The sequence below is a fragment of the Patella vulgata genome, chromosome 4, assembly GCF_932274485.2.
Source record: "Patella vulgata chromosome 4, xgPatVulg1.2, whole genome shotgun sequence".
In the NCBI taxonomy this organism is placed as follows: Eukaryota; Metazoa; Mollusca; class Gastropoda; family Patellidae; genus Patella; species Patella vulgata.
In genome coordinates, this window is record NC_065882.2 from 19764771 (window position 1) to 19786791 (window position 22021).

A 22021-nucleotide genomic window follows, 5' to 3' on the forward strand; every position below is an offset into this window, starting at 1 on the left:
CTATTTAGTGTTTAATTATTAAAATATATTAAATTACGGACCATCTATTAAACATACATTTTGCAAGAGCTAAATCTGATTATTGCAAGTCTTTAATAAGGCTTCAGATGTCATAGAAATTATAAATTAGATCTTTATTTACACAACAAGCACAAAATCAACTCTGTAGACCCACGGATGGCTTGGATTTAAACAGGATTTCGTTGACTGATTTAATTTTAAGTAAACGTTTGTCCAGATCACAGGATGTTTGAATGGTTGTGACCCGATTTATGGAAAGTTATAACTTATTAACCTTGTTTAATATTAAATATGAAGAAAAACTAAATTATACTTTTGTCTATACACAATACAACTCACTCAGCAATATGGGTTCAATAATCAAAACCAGATTAAATATTTTTCAATCGTTTTTATAACCGCTTTAACAATCGCCGATCAATTATCGGCAATAATCACAACTCACTATATATATAAGCAGAATGGGTTCAACTTATTTCAATTTATTTAAACAACATATAGAAAAAGGTAAGAATTTGAGGTACGAAGTGAGAAACAATGAACTAAGTACGAAACAGCTCGGTTACGAAACAGCCTGCACCCATTAAAAACAGTCTTTGAAACAAAGCCAATATAAAAATTCGGCGCAACCGAATGGGACCACTTATATGAAACGCACTATAAACTATACTGACATGTACAGTTAAAGCAATGTGAACGTGATAAAAATAGTTTACCGGAAGAGCGAAACTGTGAACATAATTATGACAATGCATTTAAACCTGAAATAAAAAGGGGTAAATATATATGTAACTTATTTAACGGTATCGAGCAATAACTATTAATAAGATGTTTAAAGTAACATAACTTGGAAGCGTATTTGCTGTAAGATACGAATGTGGAATACGGGCCATGATCCGTCATACTATTACTAAATTATAGTAAATATTGGTTCGATCGGTGAACAGTGATGTAACGAGTTGCATGAACTTCGTTATGAATTATCCAGACCGAGACATAAACATTTTGTTGTAGATCTAATGATTACGATACCCTATATAATGATTATGATTCTGAAATTTCAAGATATTTGGCAATTATATATATATACACCTGTTGACTCTTGTGTTCTCTGATGTATATTAATGATAGAAATATATCAACGAAATCTTGGTCAGGCATTATGTTGCTATCAGTAAAATATTAAAGGTAATGACCCCTAGCTTTGATATGGTAGGAGTGTGGGTAATTGATTTGCGATACTGATACTTTGAATTTTACATTTAATTGCATGGAGCCACGGTGGCTAAGTGAGTAAGATGCTGGCTCGCTAGCCTGGAGGTCGCGGGTTCACTTTCGGTGTTGGCCAAAAAAGTCCATCAGGATTTTCCGGCATGGTTTACCCATGTCAGTGATGCAGGATGGAGAACCTGACAAAGACAGCTGTCCAGTCGTTCGGATGGGATGAAAAACCGAGGTCCCTTGTACACATTGGCATGCATGTAAAAGATTCCTTGGCAGTTGGAATTCAATATAAGAGTAGGCCGTAGTGTGCTATCCGGGCAATATTTCCCTCATAGCACACTGCATGGCATATGACCATCTTCATTAGCCCAGTCAGAGGAGAACAGTAGGATGTTAAACCCTATTTCATTTAATTTCTTACATTTGCGACATTCATTCTGGAACACCTGATACAGGTTCTCATTTATTTAGGATGTTCAGGAAGTTGACATTTAAAATTCCTTGTATAAGTCAACAGTACCATCGGACACTCTGGTAATTGGAATATTTTGGGGGATCACGTGGCTAAGTGGGCAAGACGCTGGCACGCTAGCCTGGAGGTCGGGTGTTCAATCCCTGCATTGGCCGAGAAAGTTCATCCAGATTTTCTCCCTTGCCAGTGATGCAGGACGGAGGGCCTGACAAGAACAGCTGTCTAGTCGTTCGGATGGGACGAAAAACTGAGGTCCCGTGTACACATTGGCGTGCACGTAAAAGATCCCTTGGCAGTTAGAATTCGATATAAGAGTAGGCCGTAGTGCCGCTGCCCGGGCAAAATTTCCCTCATTGCACACTGTATGGCGTATGCCCGTCTTCATTAGCCCAGTTAAGGAGCAGAACAGTAGGACATTAAACCCCATTTCATTTCATTTCATTTCGGTAATTGGAATAACATATTATACAGTTATATATACTAAAATCAAACGAGTTGTTGTCTTTCAACTATTGTTAATCCGGCTACTGATAAATCTCAGTTTGAATATTATTATTTATTAACAAGTGACATGTTAATTCTTTTTTTTATTTCAGATGAGCAATAATGAGCATGATGGCTTTTATTACTACATAATGTGAACAAATACAAGCAATAAGCCAAGACAGGCAAAATGTCACAAGGTGAAGAAAAGGGAGTTATAAAGGTGAAAGCCACCACACCAATGTGCAATAAAGATTTCAAAAGTAAACCACCCCATGAAAATTATATGGTGTTTAACATATCAGATTCTTCAGTAACAACGGTGCACAATAGAATCACAACATCTTCTGATACTTCTGCATTGTCTGTTGCTGCCATGTCGTGTGGTAGTACTTCTACATGTGGTCAAAGTTCTTCTTCGTGTGGTTCTGGTGGTGCAACATGTGGTCCTGCATGTGGGCCATGTGGACCAGGATGCTCCCCTTGTGTGCCCAAACAGAAACCAAGGACTGATTTACCACTTAGTGAAAAATTGCGGCTGATACAAGTTAGTGAAGCAACTGGGAAAAGCCAGAGAAATCTAGCTCAGGAATTTAACATATCATTAGGATCTGTCAACAATATATTAAAAAGAAAAAAGGAATATCAAGATGCATACGAAAATAATGAAATTCCTTTGAACTGTAAAAATTTTAGACGGTGCAAGAAAGGTGAATATTTAGAAGATTTAAACAAGTTAGTCCTTCGATGGATTGGTATAGCCCAAAGTAAAAACATATTACTTAATGGAGCTATGATACAAGAAAAAGCTAAAGATTTTGCCACAAAGTTAGGTGTATCGTTTACCCCTTCAAATGTATGGTTAAGTGGTCTCAAGAAAAAGTTCAATATCCAATTGCGCACCGGTGGTTGTGACTGTGCAGATCCAGGGAGCAGAATTTTTAGCACGTGGGCAAAGATGTTACCATATCAAGTTCAAGGTTGTGAACCCGAGAATATATTTACCTGCGGTGAGACAGCTTTGTTTTATAAAGGTCTTCCCGATCGTTGTTACGTTGATGGTACTGTTTGTTTTGGTTCCCATCACAATTTAGATTTTACCGAAAACAAACTTACTATTTTGTTTTGTTGTAGTGCTGCAGGAGAAAAATTGAAACCACTTGTTGTTGCTAAGGAAGGCCGACCACCATCTTTACAAGACTGTAACATGGATGAGTTACCTGTTCGCTGGCTTCAAAACAAAAACTCTTGTATGACGGCTGAAATATTTTCAAACTGGTTAAGAGAATTAGATGAACAATTAGAACAGCAAGACAGACACATAGCACTGTTTATGGAAATGATTCCGGGCCATTTAGCTAGTGTTGTACTTAAAAATATCAGCATCAAATACTATTTAGACAATTCTGGTACATTTCTTCAACCTTTACAACAAGGGATTTTAACCAACTTTAAGGCACATTATCGTAGACGATTTTTACAGGCTGTGTTGGCTAGAAATGAGTATAATGAGGATACAAGGAGTGTGCTTCAGGATGTAACTGAGTTGGATGCTGTTTACTGGATTAAACAGAGCTGGAATAATGTTCGTAAATCAACCGTCGCTAGTTGTTTTGAAGCAGTTGGCTTTGCGGCAGATACAGGAGGAGAGGAATGGGAAGATAACAACCCAACTGATTTAATAGAGCTTGTTGAAGAAACAGGAATGGCCTTCAAATTCATGCCCATGTTTACAGAGGTCTATCTTCAATTTGATTCTCAAATTCCATGCCATGTTTATGAGACAGAAGATTGGGAGAGTCAACTTATTCAGGAGGCTATTGCCAGTAATGTCAAAATGGAACCAGAAGACCCAACTCCTGAAACTAGTGGTCAAAATCAAAGAGCAATAAATCAATCTAATGAATCATCTACTTCCAGTCAAACACGGACTCAAGAGATTGTGCTGCCCGAGGTCACACAAGAAGATGCTCTGTCTTCTCTTAAAAATCTGAAAATATTTGCTAAAGGTGATAATGTACTTCTCGATAAAATCTATCATTTGGAAATATCAGTGTTAAATCATATAACTAAATTAAGGAAAAAATCTAAAACACGCTTAAGAAAACCAATCTTTTACCAAAAAGAAAGTACTTCACTCAACAGTTCAAACTTACCACAAGTACAAGTTCACGTGACTGAAAAGAACTAAGCTGAAAAAAATACATGAAACTGAATGAATGTGACTTGATTTCTGTGTTATATATATATTCAGTAGATACAAAATTTGATCCATGTTTGATGACTCTATTAATTTATAAAGAAAATTTTGCCAATTTAGTAAATGGGCTAAAATAAAATCTGATCTGTGATTTAAAGGCTTTTGATTTGTAAAGAAAAATGAGTTTTAATTTATTGCTGCAGTCTATATTAGGGGTGGTGTAGCCTCTGTGCCATCTTCACAATGTCAAGGTATTATGACTTGCATCCGACCCTAAAGATATTTTAACAAGATTTGAGGTAATTAAAGATGCATTATGTAAGAGCTAAATCTGCCTATTGCAGGTTTTTATTTTCGCTCAAATGTTATATACTGGTAAACTATTATTTAGACATTTAAAAATTGAACAAAAAAATGGATGTAAAGTAGGCCTACAGTTGCTACTGCTAATAAACAACCTACACTACATCTTGTCAAAACTTTGAACATTCATAACTTTGCTTAGAATAAAGTAATTCTAATTATCTATTTTTAAATAATATAGTAAGAATGGACAGCCTTTTCTCCAAATCATACGTAATGCATCTTTAAGAGCACATAAAAAAAGCTGCACTCAAAGACAGTAAATGACCAAACAGCACCACAGTCATCCATACAAGCCATATAAGATTTCATTAAAATTTAGTCCTTCGGCTCATATTCTAGTCTATATTTCCATGAGCAGAAGGACTGAAATTACATCACAGCTTTTTTATTGGTGGAAATGTTACCTGTGGCAGGTAACATTGACATTCAGGATCGTTTTATACTATGGAAAGGATATGTTGACATAATTACTTCCTATTGTTCTGCTTCGACTTGGCTAATGAAGACGGGTACATGTATATGCCATACAATGTGCTATGAGGCGCTACGGCCTCCTCTTATCTTATATCAAATTCTAACTGCCAAGAGATCTTTTATGTGCATGCCAGTGTGTACTCACAGGACCTCAGTTTTTCGTCCCATCTAAATGACAAGACAGCTGTCCTTCTCAGACCCTCCGTCCTATACATCTGACACGGGGGAAACCACGCCGGAAAATCCTAATGAATTTTTTACGGCCAACACCAGGTGCAAACCTGCGACCACCAGGCTAGCAAGCCAGCATCTTACCTGCTTGGCCACCATGGCTCCCAGAAGATGTCATTAAAAACCCTTATCGCTATTCCCTAACTGAGTTAACATAACCTAAAAAAATTCAAAAATTCTAAAGTTGTTACATAAGCAATGGGTATCTGTGAGTGAATCACTGTAGAAAAGTATCAAATAATAAAACTGATATCTATGCTTAGTCTAAGCAAAAAATATTCACTATCAAACTCAGGTTTTGAAGTACCTTGTAGTGAGTGAAACTATACACTAAGTTTCATTACTCTCCATCAGTTAGAATCAAAGTTATCTTGTCCCAAAGCATCGACCAAATAAATTACTTAGCTCAGTCTAGCTTTAATAGGAAATATTATTCATTGAACCCAATGAACATCGATACCTCAATTAAAAGCAGAATTGTTATGTTCCAAAGTCTTGACCAATCAAATTGCTTATTGCTACTTAACCTAAGCTGAAAATTCTCATCATCGAACTAGTCAATGTATTGATATAATGAATCTATACTCAGAATTTCATCGCTCTCACCCAATTAGAACCAAAGTTATCGCGTTCCGAAGTCTCAACCAATCAAATTGCTCATCTCTGCTTAGCCTTTGTGGAAAATGCACATGAACGAACTATCAAGGCTTTCACGTAATGGACACCTACACCAATTTTGAACATTTTACCTTTTAAAAGGAGAGTTATTGTGTTCCAAAGTCTCGACCAATCGGATTGAAGTCTGACTTTGCCTAAGCAGAAAATGCTCAGCATCGAACCTTGTTAAGGTATTGATATAATAAAACTATACACGAAGTTTCAGCAGTCACCACCATCACTCAATCTGAATCAAAGTTGTCGAGCTCTAAAGTCCCAACAATCAAATTGTTTATCTCTTTATTTACCCTGAGCCGAAAATGGTCTCATATAATCAAACTTAGTCAAGGTATTGATGTGATGAAGCTATACACCAAGTTTTACCACTATCGTGTCCCAAAGCATCAACCCGTCAAATTGCTTATCGATTCGAAGGAGAGTCGTTGTGTTCCAAAGTCTCGACCAATCAAATTGCTTATCGCTCTGCTCACCCTGAGCAGAAAATGCTCATTATCGAACTTGGTCAAGGTATTGCACACTGATCAGAAGTGAATATTCGCTAGGCCGCTACAATCACTGATAAGGATGACATCAATGCGACTTAATGAGTCTCAATTAACTTTTTTCCACCGACAAATTAAATTCTAATTTTGATTTTGTACAAAAATAAATAAAGACGTTTGACGTATTTTTAGATAAAAATTATTTCCTATTTAGTGTAAATGGGTATTAAAATGGCTAAAAGGCGGAATTCTGCCCGAAGCAGTAACGTCTTACGTAAACAATGCACACGCCATTCAGCCAATGCGCTGTGACGGCACGTGTTAAAGGCGGTCATCTTTTACAGAGATATTAGAATACTCGTAATTCTCTGTGAAACAGATTGAAGGTATTGATCTAATGAAACTATACACCAAATTTCATCACTCTCACTTAATTAGAAGTAAATTTATTGTTTCCCAAAGCATCAACCAATCAAATTGAATATCTCTGCTTACCCTAAGCAAAAAATGCTCACCTTCTAGCTCAATTAGAAGGAAAGTTATTGTGTCCCAAAAAGTGTGACGGACGGACAGTCAGACGGACCAGGACGAACCCAATAAATTTAATAGTCCCCTGTTTTCTTCGAAAGGCGGGAAACAGAAATTAATGAGAAGAAGATTTTTTTTTAAAAAAAGTTCTTAAATACTCCAGTATTTAGAGCAGGCCCGTAGCAACCGGGGGGCAAGGAGGGGGGCCTGAATAAATGCCCCCCCCCCCCCCCGAAAAAAAAGTTGCCGACCATCACTCTAAATCCACTGTAGACTGTGCACCCACCTAAAAACTGGCCTGATTTACGGTGTGGCTTTTGTAGGACTCTAATTGGCTACTGACTGGTACTGTGAGGTCCTTAGAAATGCAGTTATGTCTTATAAATTTATGAAATTTCTACCCAATTAGACACAGGATATCTTTTTGCTGTATTATGTATACAACCAATATTTTATACAGTATATATCATTGACTTTAAAAAGTACAAAATAAAGTCTCTGGTTATCATTTGAGGGATTTTTAATATTTTAAAAAGTTAACTTCTAACATTCCAAAAATGGTTCAGTTCCGTTTAGTATTGAAAAATAATGATGTGAACAGGGTATATTGTCAAAACAAGAAGCCTATCATATTTTGAAATTTTCTGACATTTACATAGGTTGTTGCCCATAGCTCATTTTTATTGTGCCATTACCCCATTAATACATGTACTTACAAAACAAGTAAAATATGACCGATTTTATGGACTAGCTAGGTGGACAACTTATAATTGGCTGCTTTGAGGGTATATGTGTGGTTCTTACTTATTTGCACTGTATGAGCTATTAACCTTACACATGCCATACTGTGCTAGTTATTTGCTATAAGGGATATTTAGCTCGGGCAGTGCTGTGTATACACGTTTTAATGCACATAAAAGAACTCTGGACATTAGTATTGTCCAGAGTTCTTTTATGTGCACTAAAACGTGTATACGGTACTTTGCTTTTTGACCCATCTCATGAGCAACTCTGTTCCTTGCCAGGCGATCCGTTCAACAAATACAATAGGACTACTGCCATTTATATGTGAATTATTTGTGGGCTAAAATGTGGCAAATTCATTTGAAGATTCAGATATATTTTATATTTATAATTCCTGAAAACAATTCCTAGCAATAATTGAATTAATACTGGTCGACCTAATTGGATACTATTACTAATTAAATTGTAGGTACAAATAAAATGAATTAAAACAAGTACGTTACCGGCGGGGCCCTGTTACCGGTACTTAATTGATTCATAACCATTTTTAAACATTTTAATGGTAGTTAAAATTAATTTATTGTTGAATAAGCTTATAAAAATAACTTATATTAAGTTATATGATAACCGTTACGTTGGGATTATACAATGTACTTTTTTTTATTCAGTAGACAATGTAATCTCGTGGACCTGTAGGCCTACATTTTGAAGTCCAGTGTGATACTCCACATCATGGCACATGGTGATTTTACTATGTTGAACATTGGACCCATTCCGTTAACTCCAGTTTCACGCAGTTAACTCACAGGTTATTTATAGATTTGGAAAAACATTTGACTCATGCGCCAGCAATAAACTATCTTTTGACCAATCACACACTCTCTACCGCTCACCCAAACTGACACTACTCACAGTAAACTAACCGTCACGTAGAAATCACGATTGACCTTTGGACTACGGCTGACGAAAACAGTATTTATAAAAGCAGTGGGGTCTCAAAACGGTACATTTATGTTGGAGTTGTCTTCAATAATAGTTCGGTGAGTGTTAATTGTTTTGGAAGCGTTTGTTATTCTTGATAATGCACATGTAACATTTTTGTATTAAGCCAAAAATAGATGAAGGAACTAAAACGATTACTATTTTGCATATTATTATAATTAATGCTGGACACTGGCCGGAGAATTTTCTTTGTTTACGTGTAGTGGCCATCAGGCAAATCATTGAAACCTTGACCATTGCACCGTCTGATTTCTTTCGGGACGAACAGGGGTGGATTTATTATGTTTGGGTGCACGCAGTAGGTCTTAATCAACTGTAGTAATATAATAATATTAATTAATATAGCTGTTTTCATCTGTTATACAATTGAGAGAGAGAGCGAGGAATGGAGGGTAACACAAACTAGGTCATCTTGCCCTTGGGACTAACATGGCCCAATATTTCACAAAATACATGTCAATGTCAATATAATTAATTTTTTTTGCTACAGATTCGAGATTTCTTAGTCACGACCCATCCCCAACATAAGTGTCACCCATCCCTTTTTAACAAAGTGCATATTTCTGGAAACTGTTTCTCCAAAAATTTGTCCAATTTGTGTGATCTAGGTCTACCAGTATAGGGCCTACAAAATTTAAGCCTGTTCAAAATTAGGTCTACATATTGGGTCTAGTTTTCATTTCCTTGTAATAAATAATCATATCGCATGTTGTTCAATATAAACAATTTTTTCTTTTGTTACAGAAAAAAGTTAATGTATCGACAAAGTATAGCTGCTGAAAACGCAAGAATGGCTGAAGAAAAGTTTATTATTCGACTAGGTAATCTACCAATGGTTCATTCTGCCTGGAACGCAGGATGTGGAATGTACCAGAAAACAAAAGAAAGTAATGCCCTGTTTAGAATGTCTTTGAATATTGCAGAAGGCAGTGTTAAAACTGTAGCAAGCACCGCAATGCCATTGGTTGAAAAAGTTCAACCTCAAAGTAAGATTGATTTTATTATAGATTTAATAATATGGAAGAAGTGTTCAGAAAATCACTTTAAAGCATGATTTTAGGTCTAACAGTATATAATACATGCCTAGCCCAAGGCATGTCATACTATCATGGTTGAATGCACTTTGATGATATTAATTCTTTTATTGATTAATGGACAATATCTTTGTCAGCACACTTCAGATTTTGATTAAAGCCCTATTATAAATAAAACTGTCCAAATCCCATTTAATACATTGAATAATCTCAACCAGAATGTAGCTTTAGCATAAAGTCAGAGCATAAATTCTTGAGGATCCATTCCTTTTGCAGAGATTTTCTGATTGATGGTGCTATATTTTATCAAATGGATTTGTATTTAAAGCTACTTTACCACATACAAACTGTGTGATTTGATGATATATTTGGACTAAAAACATATTCAAACTAATTAATCCATCAAAAATTGACTTCAAATCCCTCTCAAAACTTTGTATTCGTCAGGAAATACCTCAAGCTATAAATAAACTGTTGTTAGATGAGGGAGGTTCCATTTTTCAGAATGTATTTTTTTTCGTTACTGTCTATTTATCATACCAGTACATATTGAGGTCTAAGTAAATTCTCGATCATTTTCTGTCAACTACTTTTTCTGCCATTTAATTGCAGAGTCTTTCGTACGTTGACACCCCTGAATGTTCCCAAAACCGCCTAACCATTTGATCAAGAAATAACAACCGCTCCCTCAGTCAAGGTAGCACACAATATCTGGCAGACAACAGTCGGGGTGCCAGTTAGTGAAACCCTGACATTTTTGCCCAGTGCTTGCCCCATGGGTGTTTTTCGGGTAATCCAGTATTTTTCTAGTAAGATTGGGTGTCTGTACTTTCCATATATACCAAATTTGCCATGCTTTCATTGGATATAATCACCTGATAAATACTTTTGGAACAATGTATCTTTAATTGTGTATCATTTTATTTAAGTTGATTATGTGAATAGTATTGCTGTTCAACAATTGGCGAAACTAGAACAAAGATATCCTGTTATTACGAAGCCAGCTGATCAGGTGAGTTTAATCTTCATCTCTTACATTTAGAATTGACCTTTGTCCACTTGTTTAATTGATCAGTGGAAGTTGAACTTTTCAGGATTCACAGACACCTAATATGACATAATATTGTACATGTATGTATCTTATCAAACTTATCAGTGGAATGCCTATTTAGATATAGTTCACAGCAAAGTTAAATGCACATTTCATGATACATTATCACATGAGAACTTTGTACCTCACATTATTTCCTTATAGGCCTACATTAATATATGGTTAGTAATAGTGAAACCTGAACTTTGAACTTTGTGTTCATATGAAAAAAGAAGTAGATCATGTAGTAGGCGGAAACTTAAAACTTTGCCTTTATGTAAACAAAGATGTAAATCCTGATATTAACTTGACCGTTAATAATTGTAAGCTTATAATGGAATTTTATTCTTTATAGTTCATTTTATTTTTTTTAAAGTTTATCAATAAATGTAACTTATTGTATTTAATAGGTAATATCAGATAGTAAAGAAGTATGTGGTAATTTAGTCAAGCCTGCTGTTGATCGATATAATGCTGTAGTATCTGTTGGAACAGACCAGGTAAGCTTGATTCATAATACATTTAGCTAGTACTTCTTTCCAAAAGCAGTAAACCCATTGTCTATTTAAAGTATATATATAGCTGATACTTAATGCTCATGAAGTGTATAAAATTAAAAATTTTATAGTTAAGAATTATATAATCGAAAATTTTATAATAATTTTTCTAAAACAGAATTTTGTCTTATTTTTTAGGTTAAACGTGTAAAGAAAATTGGAATTGATGGTTTCACCAAAGTACAGAATGTTGGCCAGGGTGTTCTTAATAAAACTTTGGAAACATCTTATGGAAAGTTTGTTGCTAACCAAGTTGACACTGTTCTAACATTTTCGGAAAACTGTGTAGATAAATATCTTCCAGAAGACGAAGGTATGTGTAAATGACCCTGATTTAGTTGCTAATATCTTCAAATTTATGAAAAAAAAAACATCCACTTCAAATCTTTGCATGAGTTAAAGCATAATACATTATGGTTATCAACAAACTCAAATATGACATTTGAATAGTCTAATTCTTAAATTAGTAGGCAACCAAAATATCGTTTGTTTAAAGTAAGTGACGTTAACATGTAAACAATGGCCATTATTAAAGAGTATTGAATAATGTCACTAAACTAATAAACTGTGGTAATTTCTAAATAAATTTGTATATTCAACAATCAGTATGATTAAAAGCTGATAAATGACACCAAATTATTCTGGCTGAGTAGACTCCTTTTTGCATTAATATCTATTAATAATGGATTTTTTTGGTACTTTTCAATATTTAAATAGATAAGTTTGTTAAAATTTTGAGATGAAATGTGCAGTAAATGAAGAATTCAGTGCAGTTTAGTTTTGATAAATATGTATTTATCTTGTGTTTTTTTCAGATGAAACTTCTAAAATGGAGGTGGATATGGTCACTAAGAATCCTATTACTAGAGTTTCTGCCATGAGTAATAAAGTTAGACAAAGAATGTACAAACAAGCCATGATAGATCTGAAGCAAGTTAAAGTTAGAAGTCAAGACGCTATTAACAAATTAAAATTTAATGTTGATTTGGTAAGTTATGCCTGGTTTGGTTTGACTCGAAAAATAAAAAGGACTGAATTCCAACACATTAAGAGAGCTTTAACTAACACTGATGTTAGGAAGTTGTTCGAATTGAAACAGTCTTTTAGGAAATTGGTCGAAATGAAACCATCTTCTAGAATCTAAGTCTCAAAATGGAAGATGATGAAACAAACAATAAGGACCATATGCGATTGGTACATTGACCCTTCTTAAGCATTTTAAATGTCAGATTTAGGTATCAAGTTTAGAAGCAGATTGAAATTAATTTAATAAATCATAATTTTCACACAAATTCTATCCAGTTCAGCTGACGTCATTAACAGTTTGTTTTATTTTATAAATTGTCAACAGATTGAGTATGCAAGATCAAGTATCGATGGTGCCAAGACTCATGCAGGTCAGACATGGACCAAACTAACCATGGAAGAAGATATTGCAGACCCCAAGGTAATGCATTTCAGAACTTATTTCCACATTACCATATACCCATTTTTAACGAGTGTATGTATTCGTCACCTTCTTGCAAACTTTCTAAAGTTCAGAGCTCATTAATTCTTCCATGTTATTTCTTTGAAATTATAATCTAAAAACATTAGTGATTTTGAAAACCATTTAATATAGTAATTGTTTTAACACCAATAAATTTTTTTTTACAGACTTTGGAAGACAAGAGTATCATCATGGCTAGAAGTCTAGCTCGTCAAGTCAAAAACAGTGTAACAACTATCACATCCTTCGCTGGAAACCAATCTGAATTTTTGAACAATCAAATGAAACTAGCCAAACAGTATGCTGATGATATCTACCAATCATTCTCAAAGGTAAAATTAATATATGTACTTACACTCAGTTTGAATGAATATTATAATATTATTAAATTAATCAGTGTTCAGAGAAATATTCATAATTTTAGTGTGAATCGAAATCGAATTAAAACTGCCAATGACAGAAAATGTTGACTTCAGTTGAATATAATGAATTTTCATGCATAATATTATTATACAGACATTTCTAAAAATGTAGTGCAGAACACGACTTGCATAAAATAACTTGGAAGAACACAGCACACCCTGATTTAGATATGGAACTTTTATGTTACAAATTATTTTTATAGGTTAACAGTTACGATGAAATTCCAGCCTGGGCCCTTACGCAAACAAAAGACAAATTGGGATATTTGACAGAAACGCTTTCCTTCGCAGCAGACACCTTAATTATGGCACCAGTGAGATGGATGGTTAGTATTTTGTTATAATTGTTTGTTTTATTTAAAATTTGCATGCACACCACAATCACAGACCTCTTCGATGTAGTATTTAATTAGCTTCTAGTATTGATAACTTTAAGGGAAAGGGAACTCTACAATAACAATATTTTATGTATATTAACTAGAATGAATGTTGATTGTAATGAATGGTAAATCTAACACAAAATGGAATAATGATTTATGTATATAAAACTTACACAGAACACCAAATCAAAAGCTTAATTAAAATCTATGATCGCCATTTCAGGGATTTTGGATCCCTTGTAAACAACATTGTGAAAGTTTAATCTCTAAAAGGAATATCAGTCCAAAAATGGTTCCGTTCCATTCAGTATTTACTAATATATGATAAACTGATTATTTTTCAACATTAGGCATTCTCTGCCGATGATATAAACAGGATATCTTTAAAACAAATTAGCATCACTTTGCTCACATCCTTTAATTGACCTCTTTTTATTCACCTCCAAGCCAAATTTTCTTAATTAAATGTTAAATAATCAAATTAAGTACAATTAAGTGTAGAAGTCCTGTATAATGTGGGTTTAAGAAGTGAAATACATTTGGTTGAAGTTGTTCATGTACATGTACCTGCAGAGAGTTTGGAATAATAAGATGTCAGACAGAAGTAGTTTTATGTTCTGTATAAACAGTTTTTATTCTAACAACCTGGGGTTATGTGTAAAAGGTGATTTTGGTATCTTGTTCTGTCTTTCAATATTTTGTTTATTAACAACACTTCCTAATTTGATCTTTGTTTATTTTGTCTATCAGATCTTTATGTCGAACCTTTCTTTGTTTTTGGCAGGTGGGAAGTCAAAAGAAGTCTGAATCTGAGGAAATTGAAATGGAGAATTTAGAATCAAAATCTAAATAATTATTACTTTAACAATTTTAAATAATTATTGAACAATTAAATGTGTTTATGAAAGTCTGTTGTCTTTATCCTTTAAATATTTTAGCTAAAAGGTCTTTTAAAGTAAGAAATTTTGAAAACTAAACGCATCTTAAATTTGTATTGAACTCTTTCCAAAGTTTCAATCTTGTTATCATTGGTTTTAACTTGGAATATGATTTTAGTCAAGTTAATTTTAAAGGAATTTAAAAGAACATTTTGAAACTGGGTCTATTGTCTTATGAAATTAATCACGAACCATTGTATCACTGTTGTTAGTAGGGCTTTCTTAATGTCTAGGAGTTTGTGATCTATATATTATGTTGTCACTGCATGTACATGTATATCAAAACCTGTATTACAGTTTATCTTAAATATACTCATACACATCGAATAAATATTACATTTTTCGTAACATATATGACTGTGGTTTATCTTAATATTTGGAGATATAAAACTTTCATTCTTCAGATAAATTGAAGTCCCGTTTCAAATATGCTAGTCAGATATGTATTAACAGTCCAAATAGGTTCCCACAAACAAATTCCAGCATGATTCCATCCCAACAGCCATTGTCTAGAAAAATCAGACCTGTTGAATCTGATCAACTTTTATGTGCATTAACTCTGCAATTGTTATATTAATTGGCTTCAAAACTTTGACAATAGAACAATCAGAGCAAATTTTAAAAAGGTTGCAAAAACTCCAAAATAAGTTGCGGAGGGACTGACATAGGACACCCCAGACTTTCCTCTATTAAATAAAGTCGAGTTCAGAGATTGGGACAGTGGTGTAAGTTCTGATATCAATTCAAGTGTTGTGGTTTTTATTTTACGAATGTATGTGACAAAGAAAGATTAGCATTGCCTGCCAAACCATGTGAATTTCCTTAGTTTGCTTTCACTGCTTAAAGCCCTATACTTAAGCAAATTACTGAAAAATATATGCCATAGGTTAGTTCGTAAATCTATCCGAGGTGAAGCATAAATATCCTAATAATAGGTCTGTCGAGGGTGAAACCTTTCATATCAACAACACAATACTTAGGAGGGTATTTTTCATTTAAATGGTTATGCATGCAAGGGAGAGGGGAGAATTTGGCTTGACTGCAGTGTTTTGGCTTACCCTTAATTGGATTCTAACTGGTAAGGTACACTGTCAGCCCCACATACGCAACCTCTGACAAGGAAGTACTGAAAGTGAAAGAATCCAGGATTTAGTCGCGAGGCCAATGCCCTATGGCTTAATCATCACAGCCCTTGAGATCTTCCATACATAAAGGCTTTCAACGATTAACAATGATTATGCAATATAATTTTAAGTATCACTGGAACCAGTCGATCAGGGACTTCATGAATATTCATGAATCTTATCAATGAAGATTCTTCTTCAGACTTAATTTGACTGAAGTCATAAGAAGGATTGAACACCCACCAGAGCCTCATAATGGCTGCATTTACTATGGGAGCTTATTCTTGCCATAATTTACTGCCTGCTGTAGCTCAAATTTTTATCTTACTGTCAATACACAAATGTTATATGAATAGATGTTCCTTGAATTTAATTATAATCACATGATCCTTAATGCTGGACTGCTAGTAAACCATTTATTGTCCCAGTTCTATGATTTTTGAACTACTGATCAAGTGAAAAATAATGAGAAACAAGATATATTGAGATAAAAATCCTGTAAACCAAGACAAATGCAAGCAAAAAATTAACTTTTAAATGCTACTTTAATATTGCATTATTTTAAAAATAATAATTTACGAAAAGCATTATCTTGCTACTCCTGTAGATGAATTTTATGACAGACATTTCTCTTACCCAAAAAAGACACTGATTGCCACAGCATTTTTGGGAGTTGGTAAATTGCACTCTTACTGAATATTTAACATTTAGAAATCAAAATATGAAAGGTAGATAATCTTTTTGCTTGGATTCATTCAGATTAAAAAGAGGAGCATCTTTGTAGGTGGTGGTGTTTTTTTTTTGACCCAAATTCCTTTTATACATTTTTGTATTTGATCACATCTTTTTAAATGCCGAACGAACCATTTTTAGATTGCTATTCCTATTAGAGATTCAGCTTTCACAATATTTTAGTTGGCAAGGGACTAAAAATCCCCCAAATGACATCAGAGACTATACAGGAAATTTAACATCTTAAAAATACGAAAATTACAATTTTTATATTCTAACCACCCGTGGTCTTATTGACCTTTAAAATATTATAAATCATTATGAGAGTTATGTTCTTTGAAATTAGATATACATGTAAATTACTGTTAAAAATGATCATATAAATCCCTTGTTTATTTTAGTCTTTAGATTTTGATGTGAATGATATCCAACTTGAAGATCCTGAGATTGTGAACTGTAATGGTGTTGGTGTGTACCAAATTGATGAAGGAATGGCTAGTGACATTGAAGCATAATCTAACTCAACACTTTATATAATATGCTTCATATTGCACATTCTAATTAAAATCATTATTAGATGTGGTACACATTATTTAAATTATATTTATGTTGTGATTATGTTAATTAATGTTATATTACTGTAATTTATAGTTAATCTAACCTAACTCTTTCTTTAAGATGCTACATATCATCTATTCTATTTAAAATCATCATTAGATGTGGTACACATTATGTAAATTATTTTAATGTTGTGATTATGTTAAGCAATGTGACCAGTATATTAATTTAGTCACAGTAAATAATTATTAAAGTCTAATGCAACTCTTATGTTTAAATATGCTTAATGTTCTAATTATAATCATGAATAGATGTGGTACACATTATTTTAATGACGTGATTATGTTAATTAATGTTATGTTAATTTATAGTTGAATATTTGTAATAAAAATATATATTTTTCTTGCCGAAAAATCCAATTGTATTATGCTCCTTATTTCATTGAAAACATCTTTTTCATTGGGTTAGATATAATTTTCCTTGCTGAAAAATCCAATAAATTGTATTGGGTATCTTATTTTATTTAGGATATAAGTTCTAAATCATTTCTTCGGTTTGTTATATATATTTTCTATTATGATATTGCTTTATTTAACTTAAAATTTGTTATCCAAAGTTTTTTAACATTGATTTCTTTGTTTTATTTAGTGCTTGTTAAAGTTGGAAATCCATGAAATGAATTTGGTATTCCATAAAGATAGATTTTTGGGGGTATTTGTTATGTTTAGCTGTTAAGAATTATTGTAGAAAATACAACCAAACAGAATTGTTTTTAAAGGGTTGCAATCAAGTGTCTCACCCCTGTTCTTGATATCTGAACCGCTGTCCATAATGTACAAATGTACTGGTAATATTTTATTTTGGGGAATATGGATTTCTGAAACAAGAGTTGTGTAATGAGTGTTGGTTGGTTTTTATCCATTATACCATGTGGAAAGCACAATGATACAGAAATTATAATTCATGGTTAATATTGAAAGGAAGCCCTCGTTTAATTTGTCCTTGGCAAGACAATAATTACCATAAAGGAATGAATAGAAGCCTTCAATATTTACAGTAATCAAAAGCAGACAAGTATTTCTACTATAATTTCAACTCTGTTTGCATATTTAAGGATTTAATAAATTGTTTTAATAGATAATATGCCTGCTATTTTACCTGATTTTCTTTATAATTTTAGCTTTGATTTTTAATTAGTTATTATTTGATGTTTTTGTGAGTAGCATAGATTTTGTGCACCAATTTATGTTATTTGTTCAATACTGTTATACGCAATTTTTAAAAATCTTTTGTAGATCTCATTTATGCATCTTTCTTTTACAATAAAGTTTTTAACGCAAGTGCTGGTCTTCATATTTATATTCCATGCTTAATAAAGTCAGGGAGGGATATTGAAATTGGCTCTGTCCTTCCCAATTTTCTTCTAAAGCATATGTCTATCTAGCAGTGGGAGAAATGAAGAAAAAACCTAAAGGACAGACAGGTAACCCCATGCCTACCCTTTGTCACATACAAACATTCTGCAGGTAATATTTGTATACTTTTACTTCAGCACCTGGATAGCTTGAAACTGTTGTTCCCTCTAGTGCCTTAAACCACCCTAGTTATGTGAACTTCTATGAACTTAAGGATCATATAATATTTTGTGACCAGGGCAGTCGAGATAGCAGAATTCTCTAATTTTTTGGCATGTATTTGCAGGTGCTAATTAAATATATGGAAGATTGGAGATGAGATTACGACAGGACACTTCAGGTTGTTACGAAGAGAGAGAAATGGGGTTTAATGTCCACTGACACAAACTAGGTCATTTCAGGACCAACATATGGTTTAATTTTATTTCAATAATTCGCTTGCAGGGGTCTTTAGCAGTAGGCGAACCCGGAGAAAACCCACTAGGTTGGACAGGCACCCGACTCCTTGTCACGTACAACCGGGGTATCGAAACCACGACAGTTGACTCAATGACAGACCTTATGATACAACGCGCACACGCTAACCATTCGGCCATCCAACCCCCCTTGTGATTAAGAAAGAACATAATGAAGAAATAGTTTTATTGATAATGATATACATGTATATATAAATTCGAAAGACATGAGACTAATCCCTACACATATATTCTTTATTTACAATAATGTAGATGAATATATTTATGTACAATTCATTGACCAAATTTCCTAAAAGATTTTAAATTTACTTATTTGAAGTCGTTATAAAGCAGTGCATTCTGTGATTAAAAATATTATTGTTACACGAAGAAAATTTTTCATTAATTTTCCTACATAAAAGGTTGATTTTCCAATTATAAATGCTTTAATTCATTACTGCTATCAACAATACCATCCTACGATGAGTACACCATACACAAACTTTCACCATCCATTGAAATAAGCATGTATTCACTTCATTCATTCAGTAAATTCTATAGTACTCCATGCATGCACACACACACACACATACATTAAAAGACTAGTCTTTTATCTATTAAATGTACTGGTCCTGCTATCCAAGTATTAATTTAAATGCTATCACTGCTATATTTATTGGTATTAATGGAACTGAAAAAAAGAACACACTAGATGTAACTGCTTTGAATAAATATTAATTTTATTTTTCAGGTCATAGCCCCAGACAAATTTCGGTACACTTTACAGAACAGAGAAAGGGGTGGGGTTTAAGTCCACTTGACATAAATAGGTCATTTTGGGACTGACATATTACAATTTTATTTCAATAATTTGCTTTCACTTTAGCAGTGGGAGGAAACCGGAGGACCTGGCGAAAACCTACAAGGTTGGGTAGGCGACCCCACTCCTTATCATGTACAAGATTTGGACTGAAACCACGCCACATGTGACTTAACTCAATGGCAGACCATATGTATGATTTAATGTGCAAACATTAGATCTTTTCAGTACAGACTGTGAACATGTAAAGTCATTAAATATAGGTAAGTGCCAGTGTCTACAACTGTGAAGTCATGAAAAAAGGTGTTGAAAAAAAAAAGGTGTGTGTCCACTGCCCATGTCAGTCAGCCCTCACAAGAACATCACATTTTTTAAAAACCCCATGTCCAACAACTGCATATATACTCTTCCAAAAAAGTAGGGGATGTTGAAATGCAAATACCTATGCAGGTTGTGATATGATAAATAGTCATGGACACTTGATGAAGAACTTATCGCCCCAACAGAACCACTGAGCTGCACATGCGACACGCAATAGCGCCATACACGTGGGAGAGGTTCATTGTCAAATTTGACACTTCAAGGAAGGGTTGATAAAAACTGCCGCGTGCTGGTTTATCTATCCATGTTTGCTTTCCTATCGGTTCTTGCATAAGATTTACTGTTTAACTTATCTTTGCTTTAGTGTGTTATGTTTAATTTGATCGGGAGACGTGTTCGTCAACGTGAACCGACAACACTGCAAGAATTGGCCGTGGCGCTGCAAGAGGAGTAGGTCAGATTGCTCCAAATCGTGATTGGACGGTTGATTAGGAGCATGCCACGACTAATTGTTGAATGTCTGAGGATTGGTGGAGCAATTACTCATTATTAAGATAAAAATCAAAAACATCCATTTTCACTTTTTACGGTGTATCTCTTTGCGAGTGAAATGGGGCCATCAGATAAGCCGCCCATATGAACTGTTTATGTTCATGTGTAGGCAATTGGCCTGTTAATAACATACACTGGTTACCTCTAATAAAAACAGCAGTGCATTTCTACAGTTTTGTATTGTTTCTGAATATCCCCTACTTTTTTTGAAGAGTATATAACGTCAAAATACCAATAATCCTTTAGAGAGGCATTTTGTAACTGGATATAGCAATAAACTATAAGACATACTTATGGAAGAACAATTTCGAAGAGTATTTTTATAGTGATGAATCTCAACAGTTTTCGAGGGTCAAACAATAGCTTCTATTTGAAGTTATTGTTATTATTGTTGTGGCAGAGATGGGGTATAAAACTAAAACTACATGTATATAAGACATAACAAACCTTGTTTTAATTTTTATACTTACATCTTACAACAGTTCTGATAGATCGAATTAAATTTAATATTTGTGTTTTAACTCCTGGGTCTTCACCAAAACCTCTTTGATCCATTCCCCATCCAACTAAAAAAAATAAAAAAATATGGCATTTAAAATATGATTAGAACTTTTAGGAATTTCAATTAGTTCTATGTTTTGAAAGTCTAAAATATCAAACTCCTCTAGTGGCATATTCAGGTGGTTTTTTTTAAAAATGGACCATATAGAATTTCAAAGTACATGTATTAAAGATGCATTATGTAAGATTTAGATACATAGCTGACAGTTCTTGCAATATAAGTTTTACAAAAAATAATGAGCGGGGAATATGTTGAAAATTTCAGTCAAATTAATTCTTTCTGAGTGGTGTTAAAGAACAGGGTAGTCTTGGTTGTCATTGCTACCATTATTACGATAATTAACAAAGTTTCTATCATACATTTTTAATTAAATTATTAAATAGCAATAATGTTTAAATCCATTGAAAATCCAAAGAATCTGATGTTCTAGAGAGTTGACAATCTGGTTAAAACACAGATCCTAATTCGTTTCGTTTTTATAGTTCAAAATTTCGTTTTACTTGTCTTTACTACACTTGGATCTGGAAGAGTTTTTATTTAACTCGTGTTCTGAATGGTGTCAGGGATAAGCTGATGAAACGGTCTGTTACGGCGAGCTTTAGGTGTGTTTTTTTACAGAACTGTGGGTAATCCACTAGTAACATCAATGCTGATTGGTTAATCAAAT

At 33.6% G+C, this 22021-nt stretch overlaps 2 protein-coding genes across 3 annotated transcripts; both read left to right on the forward strand.

Moving 5' to 3' along the window:
* The first annotated feature begins 659 nt into the window (after window positions 1-659).
* LOC126817442 (tigger transposable element-derived protein 4) lies at window positions 660-4551 on the forward strand. The gene is made up of 2 exons (XM_050544420.1): window positions 660-797; window positions 2314-4551. The coding sequence occupies exon 2, from the start codon at window positions 2391-2393 to the stop codon at window positions 4389-4391; it is 2001 nt and encodes a 666-aa protein (XP_050400377.1). The 5' UTR covers window positions 660-797; window positions 2314-2390; the 3' UTR covers window positions 4392-4551.
* Window positions 4552-8788: 4237 nt separating this feature from the next.
* On the forward strand, window positions 8789-18569 carry LOC126817454 (perilipin-2). 2 transcript variants are annotated; one of them, XM_050544438.2, is made up of 10 exons: window positions 8789-8943; window positions 9650-9891; window positions 10869-10951; window positions 11440-11529; window positions 11725-11899; window positions 12402-12574; window positions 12938-13033; window positions 13243-13407; window positions 13701-13823; window positions 17073-18569. In XM_050544438.2, exons 1-10 carry the CDS (start codon window positions 8915-8917, stop codon window positions 17184-17186), a joined length of 1290 nt encoding a protein of 429 aa, XP_050400395.1. In that variant the 5' UTR covers window positions 8789-8914; the 3' UTR covers window positions 17187-18569. The 2 variants fall into 2 exon arrangements, with proteins under 2 accessions (XP_050400395.1, XP_050400397.1); XM_050544440.2 differs by lacking the exon at window positions 17073-18569 and adding an exon at window positions 14662-15167.
* The last annotated feature ends 3452 nt before the right edge of the window (window positions 18570-22021 follow it).

What these genes read in the sequence shown, in the direction of transcription:
- LOC126817442 (XM_050544420.1), top strand. Translation starts at nt 2,391, where the DNA reads ATGTCACAAGGTGAAGAAAAGGGAGTTATAAAGGTGAAAGCCACCACA.
- LOC126817454 (XM_050544438.2), top strand. Translation starts at nt 8,915, where the DNA reads ATGTTGGAGTTGTCTTCAATAATAGTTCG. An exon ending in TAAAATTTAATGTTGATTTG is followed by an intron (nt 12,575 to 12,937) that starts GTAAGTTATGCC and finishes AATTGTCAACAG; the next exon opens with ATTGAGTATGCAAGATCAAG. An exon ending in AAGATATTGCAGACCCCAAG is followed by an intron (nt 13,034 to 13,242) that starts GTAATGCATTTC and finishes TTTTTTTTACAG; the next exon opens with ACTTTGGAAGACAAGAGTAT.